This window comes from Telopea speciosissima, chromosome 1 (assembly GCF_018873765.1).
Source record: "Telopea speciosissima isolate NSW1024214 ecotype Mountain lineage chromosome 1, Tspe_v1, whole genome shotgun sequence".
Taxonomy (NCBI): Eukaryota; Viridiplantae; Streptophyta; class Magnoliopsida; order Proteales; family Proteaceae; genus Telopea; species Telopea speciosissima.
The window spans coordinates 227,974-243,106 of NC_057916.1; the positions used below are offsets into that span (position 1 = coordinate 227,974).

General features: G+C 39.3%; 2 protein-coding genes across 2 annotated transcripts; one reads left to right on the plus strand and one right to left on the minus strand.

Moving 5' to 3' along the window:
• The first annotated feature begins 3,735 nt into the window (after positions 1 to 3,735).
• Positions 3,736 to 6,696, plus strand: LOC122645689 (chlorophyll a-b binding protein CP26, chloroplastic-like). Its single transcript, XM_043839020.1, has 6 exons — positions 3,736 to 4,006; positions 4,160 to 4,244; positions 4,425 to 4,475; positions 4,951 to 5,071; positions 5,807 to 5,941; positions 6,375 to 6,696. Exons 1-6 carry the CDS (start codon positions 3,784 to 3,786, stop codon positions 6,633 to 6,635), a joined length of 876 nt encoding a protein of 291 aa, XP_043694955.1. The 5' UTR covers positions 3,736 to 3,783; the 3' UTR covers positions 6,636 to 6,696.
• A 1,794-nt stretch (positions 6,697 to 8,490) lies between these two features.
• Positions 8,491 to 10,821, minus strand: LOC122672223 (triacylglycerol lipase OBL1-like). Its single transcript, XM_043869719.1, has 4 exons — positions 10,494 to 10,821; positions 10,074 to 10,306; positions 9,454 to 9,487; positions 8,491 to 9,338 (listed from the first exon to the last, which is right to left on the minus strand). Exons 1-4 carry the CDS (start codon positions 10,819 to 10,821, stop codon positions 8,491 to 8,493), a joined length of 1,443 nt encoding a protein of 480 aa, XP_043725654.1.
• Between the last annotated feature and the right edge of the window lie 4,312 nt (positions 10,822 to 15,133).

Genomic DNA, 15,133 nt, shown 5'->3' on the forward strand with positions numbered 1-15,133 from the left:
GGTTATGGAATCAATCAAAGTTTGATCGTAAATGTCTGGATTGAATTTGGTTAGTTAGTATCAAGTTATGTGTAAATATAAAAAGAAGAAAGAAGAGAGTAGAGAATGGGAATGAATGTATCTTTGGTTCTATGGAATCAACCAAGAGGGACATCTAGGATGATGATGGCGGCGGAAGCAAATCAATACAAATATCCAATTACAAAAATTAATGGAGTAAGGATCTCAATGAACACATGTGATAACGAAACAAAACTGGGTTTGCAGGTCATATAGAACACACAAGTGGCATGATCTTTCAAAGGAATGCAACACAAGATTACAATATATGTCGACTACACCACCTCTAATGGCTGAAGCCCTTGCTTGAAAAGGAAGAAGACTCTCTTTTCTCTAAAAGAATATTATGTTGTGCGTACAGGGTTTCAACAAAGCTTCTTTGGAATAGAAAAACTTAATTAGGAGATTATATATAATCCAACAGTTTAGATCGCGCCAAGTAGTGTGATTCTAAAGGGTAACCTTTAAATTGTCATTAATTGCACAAATTGACGATACTACAAAAGGCGTAACCTGAAAACCCTTAGGAGTAGATATTTTCATTAAACTTTCTTCCCTTACACTATCAATACCCACAATGTACTTGCAACTATGGAAGATAAATCAATTACAAGTAATATAGGAGTCTCATGACCAGTGATTAAATCCAAAACAATTTGAAAACACTTTTCAAATATAATTTAATAATAATAAAAACACATGTGAAAACTATTTAGAAAACAATTACCTTGACAGTACTTCGACCAGTCACAATCCGACAACTCACTTACTTGGATGTTCCTTTTAAAAGGATAGTGGAAACCTTATTGAGTATCACTCTCATCATCATTCATATCTTGTACATCGAGCGATCGATTTGTAGTCAGTTCTGTCATTGGGCCACAAAAAATACACAAAAAATAAATATAATGATAAGTGTCTCTCAGGTATGAGAAAAAGAGACTACTAGAAATTCCTGTAACCAAACACAACTGGTAATGAATCATCAAGAGTTTTAAATGGATCAATATTAAACATATTAAAGTGGGTGTAGTTATATTTCTAACCAATCCTCATTAGGAAAATATACAATACGACAACCCTAAAACAGAATGCCCATGTCTGTCCATAGTTGAGAACAAATAACAATATTATTGGGTTGTTGCACAAAATATAACAATTATACCAAACACATAATAAAAATGTAATTAATTTATTTAATCAAATTAAATTGGGTTTGATAGACACACATTAAATGTCAAAATATCCAATATAGGATTCAGCAAACTCCCTTTCACCTCCTTTTAGAATTCAGTTAGTCCACTAGACCCCCTAATGGCTCCTTATGGGCCATTGCAAGAATGGTTCTCTTCTTTCCAATAAGGTATTGGGTGGATCGGTTTCAATTCCTAGTGGACCGGTTCGATCCATTTCCCGGTTCTAATCCAAAATTGACACCCTTAATCTGTTCCATAGAATGTGAGACCTTGGCGTTTTAACTTTTTGGGGGATTGAAAGGCATGCTGTATGGAAACCGAGCCCATCTTTGTAGATACTTGATAAGCTCATAAGCATTTGTTTGACTTTTCAAAGGTAAATAGTTTTTTATTTTAATGCCCAGGTGAGCCCACTACTATGTGGCTTAGAGGGGGATTGGCACCATGGGGGGGGGGGGGGGGCAAAGATGAAGAGGTGGAGAGTTAATATGACGCAATAGAAAGTATGGAGGCTAGATCTCATTCTAATCTCACGACCCTTGAATTGTCAAGATAAGGAAAACTCTACTTCCAACTGGAAAGAAGAGCAAACAAAGCAATTTCGTTCATAAACTTCAAAGATATTTTATTTCATCCAAAATAAATCTTATATAAGGATGTCGGATTACAAAGGGAAAATGAACCTAAAAATAGGAACCAAAATATTATAGTAAAATAAAAAAGGAAACTAATATCTTGAAATCACACAGAAAACTTTGGAGGTTCCGTACGACCCTTAAACGCATGAATTTGGCTCCAAAAAGCTAGTTCAATGAATGTATTGATTAAACAGGTTGTACAACACTGGTTGCCCTTTCTGAAAAGGTATTGTGCTTCTCGTACTTTGATCCTAGTGAAAAGTTATGGCCATCGAAAATTGCACTGAAAAATTAATATCTTCAATCCAATTGGGTGGGCTTATGCCGATCCAACCGATTAAGGTATTCTTCGAAAACCTTCTCTACATCATGATTGCTCCACCTCATGGATTTACACCCATCCTACTGGTTGGCAGCAACCAATACATTACAAAGTGCATCCCTAGTGGGCATACCTGGGATGGGCATGACCATACTCTTGCATGAGTGGGCATACCTAGTTGTACCGCGTGGAAGGCATGAAAGACTGATGAGTCAATTCTGACAATGGAAATTGGTGGTTGGATATGTAAAGTATTACATGGATTAGTCACCTACCAATTTCTAGCTTCAAATCCTTGTATACTTTCTCACACAATAGACCTTTTTACTGTTAGATATCTAGGAAATTGTGCGAGCTACATTGATTATTATGTGAGAAGGCTATAATGGAATTTGCACAAGGATGATGCATGCTTCCCTATATATATTTAAGTTAAAAGATGTTATTTCTTCTTGGGATTGTATAACTGACATCTTTGTTTTTTTTTGGATAAAGTAAATGACACCTCTATACTTGTATTTATAGAATATAACATTTTTTTTAAATTGTCCTTTGTCTTATTTTTTAAATTTTTTTAAGGTATATTTTTTCTTTCTTTTGGGTGCAGAAAGTCAGAAACCCCTCAAGAGGTTTGTCATTATCAAAAGCTGTCACAGCTTTGCACAATCCTTGAATACATTTGTAAAAGGACACAGTTTTCATTAAGCCTCCATTCACCCATGGAGCATGAGAGGGTATTGAAAGGGCATTTGAGGGAACATACTATGATACTAAAACCCTATAAAGATTTGTGAACCCTAGGATGATGTGGTGAAGGAAAAGTCTCTCTTTTGTGAAATGATAGTACTTATTCTTATTGGGAAAAATCTGTGTTACTAATAGGTGAAAAAAGCAACTGTACAAATTATTTGCCATGTTAATGGGTGTCAATAAAAAAATCCCTTCTTAAAATAATATAAATTGCTAAAATAAGACCAAACCCAGCCTATCCTAAACCCAACAGGGCTGGGCCTGGACTGAGCCTTGGGAACCAAGGCGGGGGATGGGTTTCAAAAGCCGGTCCAGCCAGGACCAGTTGCCTCCTATTCTAAAAGGTGGCTCTAGCCTCTGATCTGATTCTATCTGATCCGATCCAACCCGTTTACGGCTCTTTGGCTCCACGAAACAAAACAGTATTGGTCAATCGTAGATTGTAACAGGTGGTCGCGGTTGAAAGCTACAACGGATTGTACTGAGAGGAATGAGGATTTGGGTGGGGGTGAGTGGGGAAACCCTGAACGATTAAGTGGGGACACATTATCCACAACCCACGAAATCAGGAGGCGGAGAAATGTTCCACGTCATCATCATCATCTGCCACGTCATAAAAATCCACCCTATCAGGTTTCACCATTAGATTACGCATTTTCCAAAACCAACCAATCACACCTCAATCGCCAAAATCCGACGTGGCACACCCACATCCACCAGATCAAGCATTTAAGTGTCTTGGTCTTCACACACGTCCACTTGTCACTCATCTTCTGATCTTCCCGCCTGGGAAAAGAAAAAGGAGAGGGAAGTTCCGATGGCGTCGCTTGCAGCGTCCACGGCGTCAGCCTCTCTGGGTGTCACAGAGATGCTGGGGAACCCTCTCAACTTTACAGGCGCAGTCCGTTCGGCCCCGACTGCATCCAGCCCGGCCACCTTCAAGACTGTAGCGCTCTTCTCTAAGAAGAAGGCGGCGCCACCGCCAAAGCCCAAACCAGCTGCCGTCTCTCCGGTGAACGAAGAGCTCGCCAAGTGGTATGGTAAGTCATTCTTTTCCCCCAACCATTCATTCTCAAATCACCCAAAAGAACTGGCGTCCCGTACGCTTCTTTGTTTATTTCTTTTCAGAATTCTAAACCTCTTACCTTCTATATTGGGTTCGACCTAAAGGTAGTTTGGTAATTTTATTTCAGGCCCTGACAGAAGGATTTTCTTGCCGGATGGACTCTTGGACAGATCTGAGGTTCCTGAATACCTCACCGGAGAAGTTCCCGGAGAGTAAGGCCCCATCCATATAATACTAGTTGCCAAAAAATAAAAAATTATGTATACATGTATCTAGGAGGTCTTAAACTGTAATGTGCTCTGTTGTTCAGGTAGGGATGGTATGGGAGTTCTTATATACTGATTCCTGTGGGGGTTTTTTTTTTTTTTGTTTCTGGGTTTTGTCATTTGCAGTTATGGTTATGATCCATTTGGTCTCAGCAAGAAACCTGAAGACTTCAGCAAGTAAGTCAACTTCTCATTCTCTTTGTCTTCTCTCCGGTCTTTGAGTCTTCAATATTGTTCATTGACGGGGTTCGGGGTTATAAGAGACCGAAGGAACTCTGCATTTATTTGAAGATCATCTATCTGTGTTGTGCCACCCCAACATTGCTTGCAAAAAGTGTTTACAGAGGTTAGCGCTTGTTTTGGTTTGCACCCGATGCAAATGCCATCATTAAACAGGAAAGCATGGACGCATGGGCATTGCCATTGTTGATAATCCACTGTAAACGTAGATCGGTAGATACCTGACCATGTTGGTGAGAGCAGCAACCAACAAGGGTTTGTGTTTCGGGTCCTTGACTAGCCAATCAGCTTTTTTACTCCTGTGCCAATATGTTGACTGTTGAGGATAGTTTGATATGAATTCCTACAAAAGTTCTGAGTTGCAGAAATACTCTGTCTCTCTCATGAACAATTGAGTGTTGTATTGCTGCAGATATCAGGCATACGAACTCATCCATGCCCGGTGGGCGATGCTTGGTGCTGCTGGCTTCATTATCCCAGAAGCTTTCAACAAATTTGGTGCGAATTGTGGCCCTGAAGCCGTTTGGTTCAAGGTATGTTAAGTATGTAGCCCCAAATATCTTAGACAAAAGAAACAAAGAATTGAACCCCTCATCTCATCTGCAGAGTCTTTTCTGTGTGCCACTGTACGTTCCTAACACATCAATTGTGCAGGCACAAGTTTGGGCCAGTTATGATGGCCCATAAGGTAGAGCGGAGCCACAAAGGCATTCCCCCCACTGCACCTTGAGTTGCAAAATTCTATTTGTTTTTGTTAAGCATCAACCTCGAATATATGTCACTCCTCTGCTGAACATAATTTGTGTAAATGTTTCGTAATTACGGCTCATTGGTAGCTCCTTCATCCAAACCTTGCATTTTATGTTCATTCTCCTCTTTACTCAACTCCCTTGTGCCAAAGCTTGTTGGCCATTGATTTGAGGTTAGAATTTGAATTAAGCATATATTCTAGGCTTCTAGCATTCTAGAGAACAGTGAGGGCAACATTAACAATTCTCAAGGCTACCCATCAAGTGTGTCTGAAGACCCAGACGCAATCACTCCAGCTTCTATGCTAATGTGGACATATTTTTCCGCCTGAACTAGGATCATGTTGGTCATTTCCATGGGATTCAATTTATGCTCCATCTACTTGAGCCAAAGTTCCCTTTCAATTGCTTTAGATTTGTTTTTCAACTGAATTCACTGATTTTTTTTCTCCAACCAAAATATTCCCTGAAATATTATGAATAGGCTTCTCTAATGAGGAGATGCATAAATTTATACAGACAGGAGCTCTACTCCTTGATGGGAACACATTGAACTACTTTGGGAAGAACATCCCTATCAACCTTATTGTTGCTGTTGTTGCTGAAGCTGTTCTTGTCGGAGGTGCTGAATATTACAGAATTATCAATGGCCTGGTATGCATTGTTATTTGGTATCTTTCTTCATACTAGTCCTGGTGGTCATATGGTGGTGAGATTAATGACATTACCAATAGGAAACCAAACATTCCACAGCATTTCTTGGACAAAGTACAGTAAGAATTTTAAAGCAAAAACCAACTGGACTGGTAACTGCCTGAACGCACCCTAATTTCTTTCAGTACCACTTAAGATGAAAAGATCATTTGCATGTCAAGCCTAGTGCAACAGGAATGGAGAAATTGATGGTTCGGATTCGTTGGAAGAACCTTGAACCTATGAATTAGTGGAATAGGATCATCTAAGGTGACTTAGGATGTTGGGGGGATCACGAACTTCCAGTGGATTAAGATTATTATTTTTTTTACCTATGCTGATCAGTCTACCATACTAAGACTTGTAATTGTCATGTATTTTGTTTTTCTTGTAGAATCTGGAGGACAAACTTCACCCAGGTGGTCCATTCGATCCACTGGGGCTTGCAAATGATCCTGACCAGGCAGCCCTACTGAAGGTGAAGGAGATCAAGAATGGAAGATTGGCCATGTTTGCTATGCTTGGTTTCTTTGTGCAGGCTTACGTCACGGGTGAGGGTCCTGTTGAAAACCTTGCCTCCCATCTCAGTGATCCCTTCGGCAACAACTTGCTTACGGTGATTTCTGGTTCTGTTGAAAGGGCTCCGACCCTGTAATTGTTATATTTTTGTTGTAGTAATTGAAATTAAATGAGAGGTTCCAAGGCCTTTGACCCTATTAATCTTTGGAGTTGCACCTGAACAGTTCCTCTCCCAATTAAGTCTCCATCATGTCTTACTGTATAGAGCTGGTTATATTAATCAACTCACCTTGCTCATCTTTCTAAGACGGGATCATGTCCTTGTACAATTACTGTACAAGGCCCTCCAGGGCCACTCACATGGAATCCACTCCTCCTGTGGGGGCCATAGTGGATTCCATCTTTCTTACGTACGTTTAAGTACCCAACCAGTAACGCAGTTGCGCCATTAAATGTCCAATCCATTGTGGGATCAATGAAATGTTTATGCCATGATACATTGAACTTTTCAAATGATTGTTACAGCTGGGGTGTCAATGGGGGTGTCTAACTGCTTGAATAATCGACATACCTGATCTCAAGTAATCAAGGCTCCATTAAAAGGAATAAGGAACTTAAATTACAATGGATCGGAGCACACCAATTTATATTTATGACCAAAATCCATTGAATACTGTAGGGAAAGTAAAAAAGGGATTGGGAGAGTTCACTGAATACTTACTGTAGGGGCAGTAAAATGTATCTTACCCTGGATCGGTACAGTTTTAGAAATTTTGATGAGGAGTCAGGACAGGATCCATGCATTTACGCCCAAATAAGAATCATATCCTATTGAATTCATTATTGGATACTGAATAAATATGACCTACAGCAACGTTGTGATGAAACTCAAGGGTCAATTATTTGTTTCTTAATAATCAAATTCAATAACTTCATTGATTATTCAAAGAGGAAAAGTCTAAGACCTGTATGCGAAAGAAGAATGAATGGGTGATGCTTGAATCCACCAAACCTGAGAGAAAGAAAACTTGGAGGCAACAATAGCAAGAATGTGGGTCTCATTAGCTAGGGACAGCTAAAGAAAAAAAAAAGTCATTTTCAAACTGTGATTAATTTGAGCTACCTAGGAGAATGGTGGCCATCTCCCAGCTGGATGAAGGGGGAGTCAAATAATTGATTGCCTTGATCAATTCTGTACAACCTGAAAGCACCATTAGTTTACTCAAATTTAGGCTTCTAATAAGGAGTAGCAAAGCCTGCCTGAGGGTTGCTGCTGCTGCTGCTTCTACTACCATATAGCTCATAAGAAATTGGAATGGACCTTTGCTGCAGAAAATTCTTCTTTGGGATCTTTGATGACAACTCCACCTCCCGCCTAGTGGGACCTTTTGTAGAAGCTTTCATATCATGGAACAAAGTAGTAGCTTGGCGGGATTGATCAGGGAGAGAAGATTGTGTTCAGGTTGGGCTAGAGACCATTTTGTTGTTATTAGTCTCAGAGATCCTTACTTGGAGGTTTCCTCATGACAAAGTTGAAGAGCCAAGAAGTGGAATAAGACCACATTGTCTTAGATGACATCAGGCTGCATAGTGAACACTAGCGCCTCCATGTGTCTATCTCTATCTTTCCTCCTATGAAATAATATATCTGGGAGGAGAGAGATAGACATCGGGACGCGCTAACATATGCTATATGTACAGCCAGACAGGAACTCAATCCCTATAAAAAATTACAATAAATAATAAATTTAAGGATCAGAGTCATTTTTTACAAGATTACAAAAATCAACATAAAATTGTAACGAATATGCAGAAAATTCAGTCAATCTCAATTGCACGGAGGCTATCACACCAAACATGTTGAAACTCATAAAACCGTGACGATCTTTCATCAACTAGATGTAAGGGATGGCGCATGCACTCTTAGAAACTCACTCCAATATATCGATCAGGAAAATAAATAAATTATATCGATGAGGAAAATAAATAAATTATCTCCCAAGCCTAGCAGCATTGACACAGTCCCTTGGACTGTGGGAAGCAACCCCAGGAACAAGGAGCCCAAAAACCCTAAATAGAATAGAGGTTGAACTCTCCGTGTAATCTTTGCCATGTTGAATGCCAATGTAGAGGGCTCTGGATAGGTCCAACAAAGCATGGAAGTGCTTGGAAAGAAGATAAAAGGGACTGAAGTAGTTCTCATCTGGTTCTTCATTCAAAACCTGTGCTCTGTACCAGCCATGATAGTAAAGGCAGCCTCCAAAGTGTACGAATTGTGAATAAGGATCATCGAAGGGAATCCTGGGGACAATGTCATATCTATAGACCACCCTAACGTACCTCTTGAATTTGGAGTTGAGATGTGTTTCCATGAAACTCCCGAATTGCTTATCTCCAACCCTGGGCTGTCCAAAGGTGTACACACCAAACAATCTACTTAAGATGGAGGTTTGTTGGTGATGTATAAGAATGGCAGGGAAAAGAGTAGCGAGTGCTGCCCCTAAGCTGTGTCCTGTTATCAATATCTTGGCACCCTTGTTCTTCTCAACCAATGCTCTCAGTTTATCTCCGATGAGGTAGTATGCTAACTCTTTGTCTCCTCTGTACTCTTTCGGCCAACCTTTTCCAACATCTTTTTCGTCTTGGAGTCCGAGAGCCTTCATGAATCCCAAGTGAACTCTTCCCATTTTCCCCATTGACAGCCATGAGAGATCCAAGTCGGTACACCAATTTTTGGCATTGAAGGGTTCAGTCCCACGAAATGCCACCACAATTAGTCGGGCATTTTTGGGTCTGTCGCAGAATATGAATGCATGGGTTGTCTTCTCCTTTAGAAACACTGCAATCAATTAATAATTAAGGTAGTGTTATTGGGGGTGGGGAGGTGGGGAGAGAGGGAGGGTAAAAAGGTATATATCTTATGGAATTGGCAAGAAGATCGAGTTGAGTCTTACCATTCCAACAGTTGAAGAACCCCTCAAAATGCATCTGCATACAATAATATCGATCCGAGTTAATTAAAACAATTTGAGTTTGAAATTAATTAAGGACATTCCCAAATTAATGCATGATATATATATATAAAGGGGCGTTGTTCTTTGTGCCGTAGCGCAGCCTACCGCCCAGGCACATGGGGGTGGACGCAATGACCACCTTGCTCCCCCCGCGTTCAGGCTGTCCATGTGCCTGGGCGCAGGCTACGCTGAGGCACAGAGAACATTCAACATCAAATAAATAAAAGCTAGCAATACCAGGGAGGGGTAAGGCAATCATTTCATAGGTGGGTCCCATCTGGGGCCCCACATGTGAAATGACTACCTCCTCCTGGACTTGGCTCTTTTGCAGCCGAGCTGCACAGATGCAACACCAAAACCACCCCAAATATGGGGGGGAAGGGGGGGGTGGTGGTCATTTCACATGGGGGGGCAGGTGGGACCCACCTGTGAAATGACTATCTTACCCCTGTTTTTGCTGTCGTTTAGCGATGTTGCACCTGTGCAGCTCCCGCCACGGCTGCACAAGAGCCAAGTCCATATATACGGACCCAAATAATAATTTGAAATTGAAAATGTACCTTCCAGTGGTTAGTAACAGCGTTGTTCACGTAGGCTGGGTTCTCGTAGGCTACCTTTGACGCCATCATACACAATTCTAATGGATTAATAATACGTTCAATCCTGCGTGTGGGCGCTGTCTTACTTATGCAGCTGGGAACCGAGGATGATCTGTGGAGATCGATCCGTCCATCTATATGTCCAAGAAATGACCTCCACTCCTTCGATTCTGAGTTTGGAATCACCACCGAACCTCCTACGTACAATTCACCACCACCCACAACAAAAGAATTAAAAAACCCCATCAGTAGTACTACTTCACTACAATATTAGTCCCTAATTTTCTGCTGCCACAAATTCCAATCCCCCAAAAAAAGTTTGAGAGGGAGAGGGGGGGGGGTGTTTAGTTAGTAATTAACATTATAAGCACGTATACGTACCTCTGAGAATGGTTGCAATCAATTTTAGAATACCACCATTAACTGAAAACAAGTTCAAGGTGAACTCTAGAGCAAAGCCTAGCAAAGAGAGAGGCCGCCTAATCCGTAGCATGATCTTCTGTAACACACAGCTGAAAAATGTTATCCAGTGAGCTTCGATGCTTCCTTGACTATCATCATGATGGCTGCTGCTGCTGCTGATTTCTACATGGCCAGAACCCTTTAAGCTTCTCCAAGGCAATAAGAAATCTAATATATGAGACCTTTTCAGTTTTTCAGGACGATAGATGATATAACTACTACTTGAACCACAGCAAGTTGATTCCATATTAATTGGCAGAAAACTAATTAAGGAGATGGATCAATTATTGCAAGAAGAGATCGATCGATCGATCGAAGGAAAAAGGAGGGGAGAGGAGAGGAGAGGAGAGGAGCAGTCTAGCTCCTGATGACTTGGGGAGGCCGGCTAGCTTTAATTTGGAGATGATGGACCACCAAGAGAATTAAGAAGCGCGCTACAAGGGTGAAGGGGTGGCTTAATTAAGTGGTGCATGCCTCATACATATATCATCTTTTATATATATAATCGATCTTGGGGAAATGGAAAACTATCTCTCCACTGACTCCACACACCACATATATATTTTATATATATATATGATTTGCGTCCGCAGACCAAAAACTTAATCCGGTTGCCAATGAGACTTGGCCGCTGCTGCTGGTGGATAGAGAGGACATGGTGTAAATAAGTCATACATGATCATATATGTCAATTATCGTATTCCATTTCAATTATATAAAATTAGTGGCCGCCATGAATTAGAGTATTAGACCTTCTCTATATTTTCAATAGTTTAACACATGGTCTTGCACAAGCGTGGGTGTCAATGGGAGCACTCGCACGTACGACTTTGATTAAGACGTATTTTACATTTGGTAGAAATTAGGGGTCATTTCAAGGGGCTTGTATCTAGGTGCAGGGGTGGAAAAAGATTTTATCCAATCTAGGCCACGCGACCAAACAGCATTCATTCATCCCCCCCTCCCCGAGCCCTTTTTTCTTCTATTAAAGAACATGACCCAATCAAATAAATCTAAAGTCAACCAAACTATTCCCATTTGTGTTCACTTCCTCAGTTGCTGTGTTTATTGTCATATTCAATTCCAGTCTTGAAAACTTCAAAGTCAGATATTTTTGTCATGAATTGAACCACCATTTTATTCTATGTGCTTATTGTATATATAGAGACATATAGGGTCACATGAATCTTTGACGTCGTCAGTGTGGTCTCTAATTCAATTCGGCTCGTTCAACCCCTACATCTTTTTGGTTTTCCCCCTAATAAAGCTCCACGCCTCCACCGCACCTTTTATCTCAAAAGAGATTGTTTTAAGTACAAAATTATCTTAGACGCAAAAGCAAATTTAGAAAACACACACTTGAAATTTTAAACAATATTTTTCCACTGAAACAATATGAGACTTAGAAAGAGTCTTCTTGATGGATAGCCTTATTCAGAGGCGTCCATGTGGTCATGACTATACATATTTTATTACCTACAAAAAAAGGCTTGTAATTAAAAATCTTGTCCAAAATAAGTTCAAAAGATAGAAAATTTAAGGTTTTTCAAGCGAATTATGCTAAGCACTCGATCTCATGTGTCTATATCTCTCCTCCTTAAAAGAAGAGGCAGAAGTATCTTTTCAAATGGAGAGGAGAGAGATAGATTCATCATTCATAGGAATGCTGACATCAGCCACATTCTCGGATATAGTTCTTTTTCCTATATATGTTTTATTAAGTGGTCTTCGTACATAATGGTTACCCTATTCAATGGTTGATATTGTCATTCGTTAACCCTCCATGTATATATATACAAGAATGTCATTCATTTGATATTGCTTGGTAATACAAGTGAGTCCTTTGTTTTGGTCAGCGATTTCACACTTGAAAAGACATTTTTAAGTGCAACCAGCCACGATAGATAATATCACATCGATTTAATAAATTAGTTATCGTCCTCCTTTGTCTCTTAAAATATAAGTTAATAATTGAGAGATTACTTGAGGTAGTAAGGAACTAAGGATTGGGAAAATATAAGTTAATTGAGAGATTATCGATCGAATAATTACAGCATATTAATTGAGATGTATTAGTTTATAATATTTTGTAAATGTGGATTATTTAAGTTGTTATTTTATTCCTGTAGTTGTTGAGAAGAAGGGAAGAAAATTCTTTGTAGATAAGCATAAATTTTACTATATTTCTAATTCTACTTCTAAATGTGAAAGCAAAGCTTTAATTTTTATTTTTTTTATTGTCAAATGGTTAAATCATCTTCCTTAACAATGGGCATTTAATTAAAGTTTAAAAAAAGCCATTCAATGCATAAGGCTCCCGCATTGAGTAGGGTCTGGGGAAGGTCAAATGTACACAGTCTTACTTGAACCCGTGACCAAACATTCAACAAGTGAACACTTGACCAATGCGCCAAACACAACCTTCCATTTAATTAAAGCTTATTTCCTCAATATATAATTAAGATGCTTTTCTCCTTCCCCCCCCCCCCCCAATGCATAAGGCTCCCGCATTGAGTAGGGTCTGGGGAAGGTCAAATGTACACAGTCTTACTTGAACCCGTGACCAAACGTTCAACAAGTGAACACTTGACCAACGCGCCAAACACAACCTTCCATTTAATTAAAGCTTATTTCCTCAATATATAATTAAGATGCTTTTCTCCTTTCCCCTCCCCCCCTCCCCCTCTCAAACTTCATGTATTCTATTTTTCCTTTTTGTCATAGTTGCAGTCCTCAAGACGATGGAAAAGGATTTTTGTCTTCCCCATGGAAGGTAAAAAAAAATCCTAATTCCATTCTGATTCGATTGTATTCATATATTCAAATATTCATTCAAATAGTTGAATATTGGCTTCGAATTTATATACTGAAAATTATGGGGATGATAATCTGTTATGTTAGCGGGATTAAATGGGACTCTATCTCTCTCTCTCTCATCACCTTATCATAACACGGGTAGTCTAGTAGAACCGTGATTATTGTAAACTCTTCTTTGGTAGTCATTGTGTATATCCATCTCTCTTGTATTCTATTATTTAAAGGAATAAATCTCCTCTCAAGACGATATAGCAGAACTGGGGGTTTCTCATCGTGGATGTAGGTTCTCTCTGTAGAATTAAACCACGTTACATTGTCTTCTTCTTCTTCTTACTTAGTGAGTGAGTGTGTGTGATCATGTTGGAATTAAGTTTAGAATATAGAACTTATCTTAATCGCTACAACCTTAAGATTGTGCCACCAGTCACTCTCTCCAAGATTGTAATAGCCCCCTATGATGCATATGGATTCTAACAAATTTGTCTCCAAGATAAAAGAACCACTTAGCATTTCAATAGTTGTTGCATTTACCTATTGGATCACTTCAGGACACACTCGGGTTATGCTCAATTAACAAAAAATGGAACAAAGAGAACTCTCAAAACAATAAGTAATAGGACAAAACCAGAGAGAGGATGCAAATTGAACATCTCATTGGTACAAATGAGTACAATTCAGCTTAAAATGAGTTGAGGAAATAATTAAAACTACAAAATATGTCATTTTGTATTTTGTATTCATCTCCATTTGATGCATTTTGGTACTTTTATTGAAACTGTCAGCCAAAGTTTGAGCAACTTTCCTTTCTTACTATGAATTAAAATTTAGTTATTGAAATGTATGCATAAACTAACCCATGTACTACCAAGTGGAAAATAGTAAAACATTATACCTCACGAGGCATAATGTCACTTAGAAGGACATATCTATACAATTTAATAGGATTTTAATTTGGATAACTAAATCTGTCTTTATTAACATAATGACACAGACCCCTTATTGCAACCTAGAATTAATCTTTATTATTTTGCATTGATATTATATATTACAAAAATTAATAGGATTTGAATTTAGATATCCAAAATTGTCTTTATTAACTTAATTACACCGAGCCCTTATTGCAGCCTAGAAGCAATCTTGTATTATTTTACATCATCGAGTGATATTATATATTATAAGAGAAGATAACGCAAGCTGGGCGCATGCGTTGTGCTGCGTTATCCTTGCGCCCAAACACAAGGGCGCGCGGAATGATCGTCGTGCCCCTAAGAATTTCCGCCTTTCCATGGGGGCATGACAATCATTCTACGCGCCCCTGTGTCTGGGCGCAAGGGCAGCGCACCGCACACCCCTAAGTAACGTTCTTTCTCCCATACTATAAATGTGGGAAAAAGATCTCTATTTGGTGGTGTTTCCTATGCCCTCTCACATGGCACAGTGAGATGACGCCTCTGCCCCTTGGGAAGATATCCAAGCGTGCTCACCCATTGGCCCAAACACTTGTGTAGAGACCATGCGATCAAGTAGAGATCTCTTGCCCTATAAATATTAATAGGAGTTGAATTTGGATATACAAGGAGATGGATTTGGATACTGAAATGAGATTTCTTTTAGATGTTAGGTCAAATTCACATAGTGGGTATGCTAATCAAATAATAATTTGGATACTAATGTGTCCGCTCCAAATTCACTTTTTTATTTTTTATATTGCTAGTAAAGTATTTAAGGGTAATTGAGGGTTA

Bases quoted from the DNA above. Each gene is read 5' to 3' on its own strand.
- LOC122645689 (XM_043839020.1), top strand. From the start codon at position 3,784: ATGGCGTCGCTTGCAGCGTCCACGGCGTCAGCCTCTCTGGGTGTCACA. The intron at 4,245-4,424 runs GTAAGGCCCCAT...TGTCATTTGCAG, and splicing joins ACCGGAGAAGTTCCCGGAGA to TTATGGTTATGATCCATTTG. The intron at 5,942-6,374 runs GTATGCATTGTT...TTTTTCTTGTAG, and splicing joins ACAGAATTATCAATGGCCTG to AATCTGGAGGACAAACTTCA.
- LOC122672223 (XM_043869719.1), bottom strand. From the start codon at position 10,821: ATGGAATCAACTTGCTGTGGTTCAAGTAGTAGTTATATCATCTATCGT. The intron at 10,307-10,493 runs GTACGTATACGT...TGTACGTAGGAG, and splicing joins GATTGCAACCATTCTCAGAG to GTTCGGTGGTGATTCCAAAC. The intron at 9,488-10,073 runs GTACATTTTCAA...TATTGTATGCAG, and splicing joins CTGTTACTAACCACTGGAAG to ATGCATTTTGAGGGGTTCTT.